The sequence below is a fragment of the Mytilus edulis genome, chromosome 2 (genome assembly GCF_963676685.1).
Source record: "Mytilus edulis chromosome 2, xbMytEdul2.2, whole genome shotgun sequence".
NCBI classification, from domain to species: Eukaryota; Metazoa; Mollusca; class Bivalvia; order Mytilida; family Mytilidae; genus Mytilus; species Mytilus edulis.
In genome coordinates this window covers 10,164,990-10,181,302 of record NC_092345.1, presented here as the reverse complement: position 1 = coordinate 10,181,302, position 16,313 = coordinate 10,164,990, and the positions used below count along the sequence as shown (strand labels likewise).

The 16,313-nt window shown below is 32.9% G+C and overlaps 1 protein-coding gene across 3 annotated transcripts in view; it reads left to right on the top strand.

Moving 5' to 3' along the window:
- Nucleotides 1–14,408, top strand: part of LOC139511420 (nuclear GTPase SLIP-GC-like) — a 53,598-nt gene extending 39,190 nt beyond the window's left edge. Inside the window, exons 18-21 of one of the 3 annotated variants that reach the window (XM_071298134.1) lie at nucleotides 295–566; nucleotides 1,283–1,565; nucleotides 12,281–12,511; nucleotides 13,320–14,408. In XM_071298134.1, the coding sequence (XP_071154235.1) occupies nucleotides 295–566; nucleotides 1,283–1,565; nucleotides 12,281–12,511; nucleotides 13,320–13,336 (803 nt within the window). In that variant the 3' untranslated portion in view covers nucleotides 13,337–14,408. Of the gene's footprint in view, nucleotides 1–294; nucleotides 567–1,282; nucleotides 2,215–2,397; nucleotides 2,662–12,280; nucleotides 12,512–13,319 lie in introns of those variants that run through there. The other 2 variants (XM_071298135.1, XR_011662021.1) reach the window with 2 other exon arrangements.
- Nucleotides 14,409–16,313: the final 1,905 nt, after the last annotated feature.

Here is a 16,313-nt window from a genome sequence, read left to right as displayed (position 1 = left end):
TAAATTATATTCCAAATTTCAATTTTTGCTCTGATTAAAGAGTTCACTTAACATAAGAATTGTTTTTTCTCATCAGATACGAGAGTTTCAAAATGGAAGACATAGTGATGCTGATTTGGTAGCAGTGATTTCTAGGGATAGAAGACTTGGCTGGTACACACTTTGTATAAAAATGCCTTATGTAAAGAAATTTCCATCTGTCAGATGAACATAGTCATTAACCTTTTTTTCATAGATAAAAAATGGAAATATGGTATATTCATGTCCTCTGTATTTCTTTTATACATGTTATAGGTAAGCCTAAAACTTGCTTCAGTCCAGAGGATCTTGATAAAGCTATTAAACAATCGTTAGCTGACTACTCTAAGCAGCATGATGTTGAAGAAAGATTGAAGCAGTACTGTAACTTCCATGGTATGGAATTCCTTGGTAGAACACCAGGCAATGGTAATTGTTTCTTTGAAGCTATTTCTTCACAGCTAGACAGACTTCAGTTACCAAGGAAATCTCCAGAACTTCTGAGGCAAGAAGTAACAACTTATTTAAAGGAAAACCCTACTTACACAGTGAGTTATCTATCCTTCTCTAATTTTCATGCTATTTTCACATTTCCTGTGAGAAAAATATTTCTAATATCTAGTGAAAAATTTGTTCTCTGCAAATGATTGGTCGAAATTTTATTGTGACATTAAATTTTCTTTGTTTCTTCTGAATTTTCCTATTGTGATGTCATGAAAAAAGGCGACCATGCCTGATGATGTCACATAAAAAGTACACAACTTTCTTCAAATCTTTGAAAAAAAAGGATAAAAATCATTAGAGAAACAGATTCCACCACTATAACTCTTGTGTTATGATATTTCTTCACTCTCCACGGTTAAATTTTAACTATTTAAAAAGCTCTGCAAAGCCTCGCGCTTTAAATATTTAAAATATTTAACTGTCTCGAGTGGAGAAATATCGTAACACACTTGTTGCAGTTGTGGAATCTATATTTCTAATCTTATTCAATTGTTGTTGTCTTGGTTATTTCTTAACTTTTCATTTCTAGTCATAATGAGCTTATGATACAAGTTCTTATTGTAATATATATATATATATATATATATATATATAGTAGTTAGGGACTCTTTGTTAATGTGACAAGGATGTATTCATAATATATAAATAGTTTAGTTAATCAAATAATTAAGCAATCTTTTACCCAATAGTTATACATTCAATATAACCTGTATTTATCAATACTTATTGATGAAAGCATTTTTCCTGGGAAAATTTATAGGCCAACGGGGAGCTGGTCAACCTGAGAGATTTTGTTGAGTTAGAAGGAGATTTTATGGAGTATTGTGAATCCATGTCAAAGAACATGGAGTGGGCAGATCATGTGATAGTTGTTACCATGGCGAGAATGTTGGAGCAAAATATTATCATAGTAACCAGTTCTCCTGATACAGATAAAGATGACAGTTTAGTTTGGGTGAATGGTGGAGAAAAGTGTAATGAGAAACGTCCATTGTTAGTAGGGCATTACTGGGAAACTCACTACCAAAGTCTTCAGCCAAAAGGTACTTTAAAAATGTTATAAATATTCATGAAACTGTTATATAATACCACATGCTCTAAAGATGACCATTAATAGTTTTACGCTGTGTATAATAGGTACCTGAATTTGTGATCTCACAGAACTCTATGAAATTTTGTTTTCAACTAGTTAATGAGGAACTGTAAAAGTACATTAATAAAGGCAACAGTAGTATACTGCTGTTCTAAAATCATAAATCGATTGAGAGAAAACAAATCTGAGTTACAAACTAAAACTGAGGTTAACACATCAACTTTAAGAGGAAAACAACGAAACAACAAAAACAGTGCAGTGCATCAAAAAACCAAAACCACAATGCAACAGACACAGAATCTCACTATAAGATAACAACTGCCATTTTCCTGACTTGGTACAGGACATATTAAAAAAATGGTGGGTTGAACCTGGTTTTGTGATTAGCCAAACCTCACACTTTTATGGCAATATTAAATATAACACTAAAATGACAACATTACATGACAGGGCTACAGTACAGAAATACAAGAACATTCAGGACAAAGATATACACAAACATTACAACATGACATTTCGAAATGCTTATAGTTATCAAAGGTACCAGGCTTATTATCTAATACACCATACATGCTTTTTGTCTACATAACACTCCTCATGCAAAGCTCTGATTTCTTTCACGGATTTGGCTATACTTTTTGGACCTTTTGGATAATAGCTCTTCATCTTTTATATAAGCTTTGGATTTCAAATATTTTGGCCACGAGCATCACTGAAGAGACATGTATTGTCGAAATGCGCATCTGGTGCAAGAAAATTGGTACCGTTAATTTTATCACCAGTGACACTTAGATAAAAAAAAAAGTAAAGTAAGCCAAACAAGTACATAGTTGAAGAGCATTGATGTCCCAAAATTCCAAAAAGTTGTGCCAAATAAGGCATAAACATATTTTATACTATCTACCTACAACCGTAACAAATCATCTGATAAGATGAAAGGGTCAGAAACCGACGACAAGTTCTTATTGGTATCGTAATGGCAATGTATAAATGAATGGAGAAACTAGAGAGTAAATTGTATGATTTACACAAAAAAAGTCAAAAAACTTTATAAAGTGGAAAATTAAGTGGCAACGTTATATAAATTTTAAGACAATTGGTAGAACTGTTTTTTTGAGAAAAGACAATTTAAAGTCAAATTATTCAATATGTTTTGCAATAATTACTTGCATCACTATATCTAAATACATTAAATGTCTCCTTAAAAAAATGTTTTTCATTAGAATGAAAATAGAAGTGTATCGTCGAAATTTTGAAGCGCAAATCTATTTCAACTTTACTTATTTTCCTTTCTGCTGTCTTTTTCTATTAAAACCAAATTATTTTTTACCTCAAAGGAAAAGGGGGACTTCCGTGGCCTGTGTGCAAGTGATTTAAGTAGTTTATCTACAGTATCACTAGCATATCAACACTGAGGGTGTGAGTATGAACCCAACACTAGTTTTAGACTCCAATCTTCATAAAATAGGTCTGCCAATTAAAACTGGTGTCTACAATATAGCCAGAATTGCTGAAAGTGATGTTTAACACCAACAATAAATGAATAAATTGCTCAAAGCAAAATATTTTTGCCACATCTGGGACTATTATACTAATGTTAGTATAATAGTCCCAAGCCTCATACATGGATGTTCTTTATATTGATGTATAGAAAAGAATAACTTATTTTCAAGCCCCATTTATGGGCATTATGTTTTCTTGTCTGTGCGTTCGTTCATCTGTCTATTCGTCCGTCCATTGGTGTGTTTGTTCCTTGATCCATTCGTTAATTCGTCCCTTCTTCGTTCGTCCCGCTTCAGGTTAAAGTTTTTGGTCGAGGTAGTTTTTGATGAAGTTGAAGTCCAATCAACTTGATACTTAGTAAACATGTTTCCTATGATATGATCTTTCTTATTTTAATGCCAAAGAAAACGATAGTGTGGATGGGGCATCTGTGTACTGGGGACACATTCTTGTTCTTGTATTTTTACAAAAGGGCCAAGTGAGCTTTTCTCATCACCTGTCGTCGGGCGTCGTCCATCATTAACTTTTACAAAAATCTTCTCCTCTGAAACTACTGGGCCAAATTAAACCAAACTTGGCCACAATTATCATTTGGGTATCTTGTATAAAAAATGTGTCCGTTGACCCGGCCAACCAACCAACCAAGATGGCCGCCATGGCTAAAAATAGAACATAGGGATGAAATGTAGATTTTGGCTTATATCTCTGAAACCAGAGCATTTAGAGCAAATCTGACATAAGGTAAAATTGTTTATCAGGTCAAGATCTATCTGCCCTGAAATTTTCAAATGAATCGGAGAACCTGTTGTTGGGTTGCTGCCCCTAAATTCGTAATTTTAAGGAAATTTTGCTGTTTTTATACACCTTTCAAAATTTTGATGGGACATATTATGGTATACAAATGTCTGGTGTCCGTCCGTCGTCTGTCCGTCTGTCCGTCTGTCAGTCTGTCCATCTGTCTGTCTGGCTGTCTGGCGTAAACATGTCGCACCGTAACTTGAGAACGACTTATCTAAATTTCATGAAACTTAAGATAGTTGTTTCTTATGATGGTCAAATGATCTGTATACTTTTTGGTGTAAATAAGATTTAAACTTTTTGAGTTACGGCACTTTGTAACTAAAACAGGGGTGTGTTTTTTATTTCACATGTCGCACCGTATCTCAAAAACAATTCTTGATTATTGCTTCAAACTTTACACACTTCTATGTTATATTAATCTTAATATCTGTATACTTTTGGTGATGATTCAAAATTACTTTTTATACGACCGCAAAAATTTTAATTTTTCGTCGTATATTGCTATCACGTTGGCGTCGTCGTCTTGCATCATCGTCGTCGTCGTCGTCCGAATACTTTTAGTTTTCGCACTCTAACTTTAGTAAAAGTGAATAGAAATCAATGAAATTTTAACACAAGGTTCATGACCACAAAAGGAAGGTTGGGATTGATTTTGGGAGTTTTGGTCCCAACACTTTAGGAATTAGGGGCCAAAAAGGGCCCAAATAAGCATTTTCTTGGTTTTTGCACTATAACTTTAGTTTAAGTGAATAGAAATCTATGAAATTTTGACACTAGGTTTATGATCACAAGAGGAAAGTTGGGATTGATTTTTGGAGTTTTGGTCCCAACATTTTAGGAATTAGGGGCCAAAAAGGGCCCAAATAAGCATTTTCTTGGTTTTTATACGACCGCAAAATTTGAAAAATTTTTCGTCGTATATTGCTAACACGTTGGCGTCGGCGTCGTCGTCGGCGTCGTCGGCGTCGTCGGCGTCGTCCGGCGTCCGAATACTTTTAGTTTTCGCACTCTAACTTTAGTAAAAGTGAATGGAAATCTATGAAATTTTAACACAAGGTTTATGACCACAAAAGGAAGGTTGGTATTGATTTTGGGAGTTTTGGTCCCAACATTTTAGGAATTAGGGGCCAAAAAGGGCCCAAATAAGCATTTTCTTGGTTTTCGCACTATAACTTTTGTTTAAGTTAATAGAAATCTATGAAATTTTGACACAAGGTTTATGACCACAAAACAACGGTTGGGATTGATTTTGGGAGTTTAGGTTTCAACAGTTTAGGAATTAGGGGCCAAAAACGGGCCCAAATAAGCATTATTCTTGGTTTTCGCACAATAACTTTAGTTTAAGTAAATAGAAATCAATGAAATTTAAACACAATGTTAATGACTACAAAAGGAAGGTTGGTATTGATTTTGGGAGTTTAGGTCCCAACAGTTTAGGAATTAGGGGCCAAAAAGGGACCCAAATAAGCATTTTTCTTGGTTTTCGCACCATAACGTTAGTATAAGTAAATAGAAATCTATGAAATTTAAACACAAGGTTTATGACCATAAAAGGAAGGTTGGTATTGATTTTGGGAGTTTTGGTCCCAACAGAATAAGGGGCCCAAAGGGTCCAAAATTAAACTTTGTTTGATTTCATCAAAATTGAATAATTGGGGTTCTTTGATATGCCGAATCTAACTGTCATGACTGTGTATGTAGATTCTTAACTTTTGGTCCCCTTTTCAAATTGGTCTACATTAAGGTCCAAAGGGTCCAAAATTAAACTTAGTTTGATTTTGACAAAAAATGAATCAGTTAGGTTCTTTGATATGCTGAATCTAAAAATGTACTTAGATTCTTGATTATTGGCCCAGTTTTCAAGTTGGTCCAAATCGGGGTCCAAAATTAAACTTTGTTTGATTTCATCAAAAATTGAATAAATGGGGTTCTTTGATATACCAAATCTAACTGTGTATGTAGATTCTTCATTTTTGGTCCTGTTTTCAAATTGGTCTACACTAAAGTCCAAAGGGTCCAAAATTAAACTTAGTCTGATTTCAACAAAAATTGAAATCTTGGGGTTCTTTGATATGCTGAATCCAAAAATGTACTTAGATTTTTTATTATGGGCCCAGTTTTCAAGTTGGTCCAAATCAGGATCTAAAATTATTATATTAAGTGTTGTGCAATAGCAAGTCTTTTCAATTGCACAGTATTGCGCAATGGCAAGAAATATCTAATTGCACAATATTGTGAAATAGCAAATTTTTTTTTAATTAGAGTTATCTTTCTTTGTCCAGAATAGTAAGCAAGAAATATCTAATTGCAAAATATTGTGCAATAGCAAGATTTTTTTTTAATTGGAGTTATCTTTCTTTGTCCAGAATCAACTTAAATCTTTGTTATATACAATATCCAATGTATATTCACTTTTTACTACCAACTGATAAATTATAATACATAACATTCAGTGATAACTAGCAGTTTTTTTTTACATCTTAATATTTTATGATGTATTTAAATGAGTAGTTATTGTTGCAAACTCCATTAGAAATTTTAATTGAGATTAGTTTTGGAATAAGGGAAAGGGGGATGTGATTAAAAAAATTGGGTTCAATTTTTCTCATTTGAAATTTCATAAATAAAAAAGAAAATTTCTTCAAACATTTTTATGCCCCACCTACGATAGTAGGGGGGCATTATGTTTTCTGGTCTGTGCGTCCGTCCGTCCGTCTGTCCATTCATTCGTCCGTCCGTTCGTCCGTCCGTCTGTCCCGCTTCAGGTTAAAGTTTTCGGTCAAGGTAGTTTTTGATGAAGTTTAAGTCCAATCGACTTCAAACTTAGTACACATGTCCCCTATGATATGATCTTTCTAATTTTAATGCCAAATTAGAGTTTTTACCCCAATTTCACGGTCCACTGAACATGGAAAATGATAGTGCGAGTGGGGCATTCGTGTACTGAGGACACATTCTTGTTTTGAGAGGATTAATATTCAACAGCATAGTGAATTGCTCTAAGAGAAAACAAAAATTTTAAGTTCATTAGAACACATTCATTCTGTGTCAGAAACCTATGCTGTGTCAACTATTTAATCACAATCCAAATTTAGAGCTGAATCCAGCTTGAATGTTGTGTCCATACTTGCCCCAACCGTTCAGGGTTCAACCTCTGCGGTCGTATAAAGCTACGCCCTGCGGAGCATCTGGTTGCACTATAACTTTAGTTTAAGTGAATAGAAATCTATGAAATTTTGACACAAGGTTTATGACCATAAAGGGAAGGTTGGGATTGATTTTGGGAGTTTTGGTCCCAACACTTTAGGAATTAGGGGCCAAAAAGGGCCCAAATAAGCATTTTCTTGGTTTTTATACGACTGCAAAATTTGAAAAATTTTTCGTCGTATATTGCTATCACATTGGCGTCGTCGTCGTCCGAATACTTTTAGTTTTCGCACTCTAACTTTAGTAAAAGTGAATGGAAATCTATGAAATTTTAACACAAGGTTTATGACCACAAAAGGAAGGTTGGTATTGATTTTGGGAGTTTTGGTCCCAACATATTAGGAATTAGGGGCCAAAAAGGGCCCAAATAAGCATTTTCTTGGTTTTCGCACTATAACTTTAGTTTAAGTTAATAGAAATCTATGAAATTTTGACACAAGGTTTATGACCACAAAAGAACGGATGGGATTGATTTTGGGAGTTTTGGTTTCAACAGTTTAGGAATTAGGGGCCAAAAAAGGGACCCAAATAAGCATTATTCTTGGTTTTCGCACAATAACTTTAGTTTAAGTAAATAGAAATCTATGAAATTTAAACACAAGGTTTATGACCATAAAAGGAAGGTTGGTATTGATTTTGGGAGTTTTGGTCCCAACAGAATAAGGGGCCCAAAGGGTCCAAAATTAAACTTTGTTTGATTTCATCAAAATTGAGTAATTGGGGTTCTTTGATATGCCGAATCTAACTGTCATGACTGTGTATGTAGATTCTTAACTTTTGGTCCCGTTTTCAAATTGGTCTACATTAAGGTCCAAAGGGTCCAAAATTAAACTTAGTTTGATTTTGACAAAAAATGAATCAGTTAGGTTCTTTGATATGCTGAATCTAAAAATGTACTTAGATTCTTGATTATTGGCCCAGTTTTCAAGTTGGTCCAAATCGGGGTCCAAAATTAAACTTTGTTTGATTTCATCAAAAATTGAATAAATGGGGTTGTTTGATATACCAAATCTAACTGTGTATGTAGATTCTTCATTTTTGGTCCTGTTTTCAAATTGGTCTACACTAAAGTCCAAAGGGTCCAAAATTAAACTTAGTCTGATTTTAACAAAAATTGAAATCTTGGGGTTCTTTGATATGCTGAATCCAAAAATGTACTTAGATTTTTTATTATGGGCCCAGTTTTCAAGTTGGTCCAAATCAGGATCTAAAATTATTATATTAAGTATTGTGCAATAGCAAGTCTTTTCAATTGCACAGTATTGCGCAATGGCAAGAAATATCTAATTGCACAATATTGTGAAATAGCAATTTTTTTTTAATTAGAGTTATCTTTCTTTGTCAAGAATAGTAAGCAAGAAATATCTAATTGCAAAATATTGTGCAATAGCAAGATTTTTTTTTAATTGGAGTTATCTTTCTTTGTCCAGAATCAACTTAAATCTTTGTTATATACAATATACCTTGTATATTCACTTTTTACTACCAACTGATAAATTAAAATAATCTTTACCATTCAGTGATAACAAGCAGTTTTTTTACATCTTAATATTTTATGATGTATTTAAATGAGTAGTTATTGTTGCAAACTCCATTAGAAATTTTAATTGAGATTAGTTTTGGAATAAGGGAAAGGGGGAAGTGATTAAAAAAATTGGGTTCAATTTTTCTCATTTGAAATTTCATAAATAAAAAAGAAAATTTCTTCAAACATTTTTTTGAGAGGATTAATATTCAACAGCATAGTGAATTGCTCTAAGAGAAAACAAAAATTTTAAGTTCATTAGAACACATTCATTCTGTGTCAGAAACCTATGCTGTGTCAACTATTTAATCACAATCCAAATTTAGAGCTGAATCCAGCTTGAATGTTGTGTCCATACTTGCCCCAACCGTTTAGGGTTCAACCTCTGCGGTCCTATAAAGCTACGCCCTGCGGAGCATCTGGTTGCACTATAACTTTAGTTTAAGTGAATAGAAATCTATGAAATTTTGACACTAGGTTTATGATCACAAGAGGAAAGTTGGGATTGATTTTTGGAGTTTTGGTCCCAACATTTTAGGAATTAGGGGCCAAAAAGGGCCCAAATAAGCATTTTCTTGGTTTTTGCACTATAACTTTAGTTTAAGTGAATAGAAATCTATGAAATTTTGACACAAGGTTTATGACCATAAAGGGAAGGTTGGGTTTGATTTTGGGAGTTTTGGTCCCAACAGTTTAGGAATAAGGGGCCCAAAGGGTCCCAAAATTGAACTTTGTTTGATTTCATCAAAAATTGAATAATTGGAGTTCTTTGATATGCCGAATCTAACTGTGTATGTAGATTCTTAATTTTTGGTCCCGTTTTCAAATTGGTCTACATTAAGTTCCAAAGGGTCCAAAATTAAACTTAGTTTGATTTTAACAAAAATTGAATCCTTGGGGTACTTTGATATGCTGAATCTAAAAATGTACTCAGATTTTTGATTATTGGCCCAGTTTTCAAGTTGGTCCAAATTGGGGTCCAAAATTAAACTTTGTTTGATTTCATCAAAAATTGAATAATTGGGGTTCTTTGATATGCCAAATCTAACTGTGTATGTAGATTCTTCATTTTTGGTCCTGTTTTCAAATTGGTCTACATTTAAGTCCAAAGGGTCCAAAATTAAACTAAGTTTGATTTTAACAAAAATTGAATTCTTGGGCATTTTTGATATGCTGAATCTAAACATGTACTTAGATTTTTGATTATGGGCCCAGTTTTCAAGTTGGTTCAAATCAGGATCCAAAATTATTATATTAAATTTTGTGCAATAGCAAGAAATTTTCAATTGCACAGTATTCACCAATAGCAAGAAATCTTCAATTGCACAGTATTGTGCAATAAGAAGAAATTTTCAATTGCACAGTATTGCGCAATAGCAAGAAATCTTCAATTACTCAGTATTGCACAATAGCAAGAAATATCTAATTGCAATTTCAATTGGAGTTATCTTTCTTTGTCCAGAATAGTAGTTGAATCAACTTAAATCATTGTTTTATACAATATACAATGTATATTCACTTTTTCTACCAACTGATAAATTAAAACAATATTTACCATTCAGTGATAACAAGCACTTTATTTTACATTTTAATACTTTATGATGTATTTAAATGAGTAGTTATTGTTGCAAACTCCATTAGAAATTTGAATTGAGATCAGTTTTGGAAAAAGGGATAGGGGGATGTGAAAACAAATGAGGGTAGGGGGTTAAATTTTTCACATTTCAGATTTCATAAATAAAAAGAAAATTTCTTCAAACATTTTTTTGAGAGGATTAATATTCAACAGCATAGTGAATTGCTCAAAGGCAAAAAAAATATTTTAAGTCCATTAGACCACATTCATTCTGTGTCAGAAACCTATGCTGTGTCAACTATTTAATCACAATCCAAATTTAGAGCTGAATCCAGCTTGAATGTTGTGTCCATACTTGCCCCAACCGTTCAGGGTTCAACCTCTGCGGTCGTGTAAAGCTGCGCCCTGCGGAGCATCTGGTTTGAGTTATTGAGTATTTTGTAAAAAAGGGGGAGGGGTTTTTTACATGTCGTGCCTTATCTCAAAAACGATTTATGATTATTGCTTAAAACTTTACACACTTCTTTGTTATACTTATCTCAAGATCTGTATACTTTTTGGTGATGACTCAAAATTTTATTTTTGAGTTATTGAGTATTTTGTAAAAAAGAGGAGTTGTTTTTTTTACATGTCACGCCGTATCTCAAAAACAATTTATGATTATTGCTTGAAACTGTACACACTCCTTTGTTATATTAATCTAAAGATCTGTATACTTTTTGGTTTGATTCAAAATTTTATTTAAGAGATATTTAGTTTTTTGTAAAAAAAAAAACAGGGTGGGGGGGTTTCACATGTCCCGCCGTGTCTCAAACATAATAAATGGTTATTGCTTAAAAGGAGTAATTGCCCTTTATAGGTGTAATACCACCATTGATTTTTCCCTATTAGTCTTTGTTAAATTGGCACTTTCAAAAAAATTGTACAGTATTTACCTTTCTTTCAACCAAAGAAATACTTTGCATGTATAAAGTTTAATCCTTTCCAGTGCTACAGTGAAAATTTCACACTACATTTCATTGCATATAAGAAAGTAACCATCACTGGAAGTAAACAACCCAATTTTTACACTGTTATTTACTGGTTACCTGCTTTGGTAACTATGAAACCTTAACGTTCCAAAATATTTTATCAGACCATCAAATAAAAAAAGAATGATGCTTTCAGACACCCAACATACATGTTTATGACTCAGAAATATTTAAGTGCATTGAAATGCAGGGTTAATTTTCTACAACTGTCAAATTCAAGGGAATATTTTTTTAGGCCTACTTTCGTATACAACCAGATGTGACGTACCATGATTTGGTGGTATTACAATTTTATCAATTTTTTAAGCAATTTTTTTTATCTTCTAAAAAAATCTTCTCCGCTGAAACTACTGAGACATATTTATCCAAACTTGTCCACAATCTCATTAGGGTATCTAGTTTAAAAATTGTGTCCTATGATCCCGCATGCGAACCAAGATGGCTGACATGGCTAAAAATAGTACATAGGGTAAAATGCAGTTTTTGGCTCATATCTCTGAAACCCAAGCATTTAGAGCAAATCTGCTTTGGATAAAATTGTTCATTAGGTCAAGATCTATCTGCTGTAAAATTGTCAGACCAATCGGGCAACTTATTGTTGGGTTGCTGCCCCTAAATTGGTAATTTTAAGAAAATTTTGCAGCTTTTGGTTATTATCTTGAATATTATAGATAAACTGTAAACAGCAATAGTGTAAAGCAAAGTAAGAGCTACAAATAAGTCAACATGACCAAATTTTTACAAAATATTTTCCACTGTCACATTAAAGGCCAATTTCATTATAGATAGAGATACATGTAATTGTAAGCAGCAAGATCGGTCAGTAAAGTAAGATCTACAAACAAAGATTGTTCAGTAAAGTAAGATCTACAAACACATCACCAAAACACAATTTTGTCATGAATCCATCTGTGTCCTTTGTTTAATATGCACATATACCAAGGTGAGCGACACAGGCTCTTTAGAGCCTCTAGTTTTGTTTTTCATATTTAACTTAATGAGTCATAAAATATAATTTACAGAATCACTGAAGACATCCGGAAACACAGAAAAAGAAATGATTGACCACACAAATTATCAAAATACCTCTCAGTGTAATGATCTTCCTACAAGAAAGATTAATAAAAAGTTTGTACACTGTAAAGATGGTTTGGTACCAGGCTCACACTATATGGTCTTAGGTCTGTATGGAGTTAAAAAAAGAATGATATTTGATGGTGAACATTTTGTAGAACCTGCAGCTTATAATGATGGTAAGTTTGATATTACCATGAGACAAGGTTGGGAAATTTAAGAAAAACAGTCCACAAGATAAACCAGTAAGGGGCTGTTTTATAATTGATTTTTGTTGGGACCAAGTGGGTGGTCAGACAGCCTAAAGTTTCACATGAGTAATTGTTGTTTGTTAACAATATTTTGGCAAATGTATACAGATAAAGATTTGCATTACTATTATTCAAGCTACAAGTTTTGCAAAATTGCCCAAATTTGCAGTTTGTTCATGAAAAACACTGTGTTGTGAAATAAAAGATATCTATGCAATAGAATTATGAAATAAAATATGTTTTATGATACCTTTTCTTTAAAAAAAAAAGTAAAAAGTAAAAATGCTGTCACTGAAAAAAAATAATATGAGGCTAAGTTGACAAACAGATTCTATAAATACAAATATCTTGGATAGTGCTGCGCAATTAATAACTTATTTTCCCTTGTACAAATAAACATTCTTACACATAAATTGCAGACGTGTCTCAAAATTTTCTGATTCAAGCAAGAACTAGGAACAATTGTGTACTGCTATTGTACTATCCAAAATGGGGGTATACAGTGAACTTACCTTGAAAAAATAGTTTTTTAATTTTAATTTGCTTTCATTATTGCTGTAATGATTATTGCAAGGTACAGATCCAAATTTAGAATTAATGCTATTTGTTTTCTATAAATTTATATCTTTTGCCTCTAATTTTATTGTTGGGTCACTGTATTATAAAATGGTAATTCTACATCTATAGCCTTTTAGACATATTTTTATGTATTGTATATTTTTTTAATTTATTTTAGGAGCCAACAAAAGTTAAGAGGAAGGATTAAAATTAATAGAGGATAACTTAACATGAAAAGACTCCTGAGACCAGATTCAACATTTTATAAATTGGCAAAATAATAGGGTGTCTTTAGAGATGATTATTGTTGTATGTTCAAGTTATTTTTCTATTGATATGAAAATAGTAAAGTATTATGGTGTAAAAGGAATTTTCCAATATTTTGGTCCCTTTCCTTCTTATGTTATGGTTCAATGTCTTCCTCCTTGTACACCAGTCACTGTAAACGAATTATTTTAAACATGTTATTACACTAAGATCCATGAAATTGTTAATGATATTTACAGCTGAAATTAAGAAAACTTTTATTTTCATAAATACAGAAAATACATTGTATATTGAAACATAGTCAATTGGCCGTGTGCTGGCTTTTTTGTTTTTACAAAAATGAATGTCTGAAATATACTGAACCGCAAAAGAAACGTCGCAGTAATTTAAGGCAAACCTAATGAAAGAAAAAATGCTACATTTTTTTATTGAATGGGCATATAAATACTCTTGTTATCTATCAAATTCACATCATTTCACCATCATATTACAGATTTAATTAATTCAGATCACCAGTCAGTAGCGTGTGTGTCCGCTATTAGCATTGAGTACGTGGATGGTCATTTGTACTGTGTTGCATTGTGATAATCACATAGACGTTGGATGTTGCGTACATTGCAGTTAAATGCATTTGCAACGAATTGAGGTCTCTGTCCAGCATTCAAACGTCATATTGCCTGTTCTCTTTGCCATGGATTAAGGCATGGCATCAGTACTGCATCAAACAGATTGTGATGACGCAAAAACTTCCCACCTTTTGAATACCCTTATAGAGGCACAGATTCAATGTGCATCTCATCATCATGAAATTTGACTGTGACTCATTATCATGAAATTTGACTGCGACTCATCATCATGAAATTTGACTGCGAAACGTGTCCCATGGACACAGAGAAACCACTATTAGAACGCCTGAATTAATAAACGCAGTCAGCCGTAACGGAGATTTAAACATAATCCTAGCATCATTCGAAGGTAATTTACCTAAACCAAAAATAAATGAAATTTTTTTTCAATGCATTTGAAAATTTGAGTTTTTTCGAAAAATACGACGTTTCTTTTGCGGTTCAGTAAATATATTTTACAATTTATCGACTTGAATAAGAATTCAGACCTCGGGTACAAAATTACCTTAATTCATATAAAAAAAGTAACTCACTCTGGCTATTTTATGCTTTCAGTTACTTATATTAGGCTTTACCATGGAGTTGATACAAATTTGATGAAGTCTGAAACAGTTTTTTGAAGGCAATATTCTTCAGAGGCTTCAAAGAAGTAATAATTGAGTATAGGGAAGGTGGTCAAAATGTGTCATTGTAGATAGTAGGATAGGAGGCATCATTTTGGAGGAAAGAGTAAACATAAAATCTAAGTTCATTGTTGTTATTATACATGTTGTTAGATTTATCAAACCAGTAAGCTTTGAAATTGTAAATAATGTTACTATTGTTGTCGAGCCTGCAACTTTTGTTGCAGAAAGCTCGACATAGGGATAGTGATCCGGCGGCGGCGGCTACGGCGGCAGCTACGGCGGCGGCGTTAGCTCACTTCTTAAAAGCTTTATATTTTAGAAGGTAGAAGACCTGGATACTTCATACTTTGTATATAGATGCTTCATGTAAAGAAGTTTCCGTCAGTCACATGTCCAATGTCCTTGACCTCATTTTCATGGTTCAGTGACCACTTGAAAAAAAAGTTCAAATTTTTTGTAATGTTGAATTCTCTCTTATTATAAGTAATAGGATAACTATATTTGATATGTGCGTACCTTGCAAGGTCCACATGTCTGTCAGACAGTTTTCACTTGACCTCGACCTCATTTCATGGATCAGTGAACAAGGTTAAGTTTTGGTGGTCAAGTCCATATCTCAGATACTATAAGCAATAGGGCTAGTATATTCGGTGTATGGAAGGACTGTAAGGTGTACATGTCTAACTGGCAGGTGTCATCTGACCTTGACCTCATTTTCATGGTTCAGTGGTTATAGTTAAATTTTTGTGTTTTGGTCTGTTTTTCTCATACTATATGCAATAGGTCTACTTTATTTGTTGTATGGAATGATTGTAAGGTGTACATATCTAGCGGGCAGATGTCATGTGACCCTGACCTCATTTTCATGGTTCAGTGGTCAAAGTTAAGTGTTTGAGTTTTGGGCTTTTTATCAAATACTATATGCCATAGGTCAACTATATTTTGTGTATGGAAATATATTATGATCTTTATGTCAGTCACGCAGGTTTTATTTGACCCTGACCTCATTTTCACGGTTCATTGCACAGTTTTAAGTTTTTGTGTTTTGGTCTATTTTTCTTAAACTATAAGTAATGGGTCAACTATATATGTTGTATAGAAGCATTGTTAGCTGTACATGTCTGCCTGGCATGTTTCATCTGACCTTGACCTCATTTTCAAGGTTCATTGGTCTTTGTTTAGTTATCTTGGTTAATGTTAAGTTTATGTGACAGTTGTAATAAAGCTTAGCTTTATACCTAGGACTATCAACATAATATCAATGATTAGTATAGAAGGCGAGACATTTCAGCGTGTGCACTCTTGTGTATATAAATCTAAGAAGCTATGAATACTGTTTGATAGATGATTTTTATTGACCTAGTTTTATAAATATTTTTAGAGTTTATGGACAAAATATGCCAGTACCATGGTTTATGTGCAATATTCATAACTTACATTGTTTTTGAATAACATTGTTCAAACACTATATGTACACACATATATCAAAACAAAATGATGCAATTGAAATTTGTTTTTGAAAAGAAATGAATTAAAATGGGAAGGCTTTTTATAATATTAATGTGCAACCTTCAACAGAACAAATGACCAAAGAATAAGCCTCAACAGAAGTTTCTTATCATCTTATTGGGCTAAATTAGAAATGAATCAATG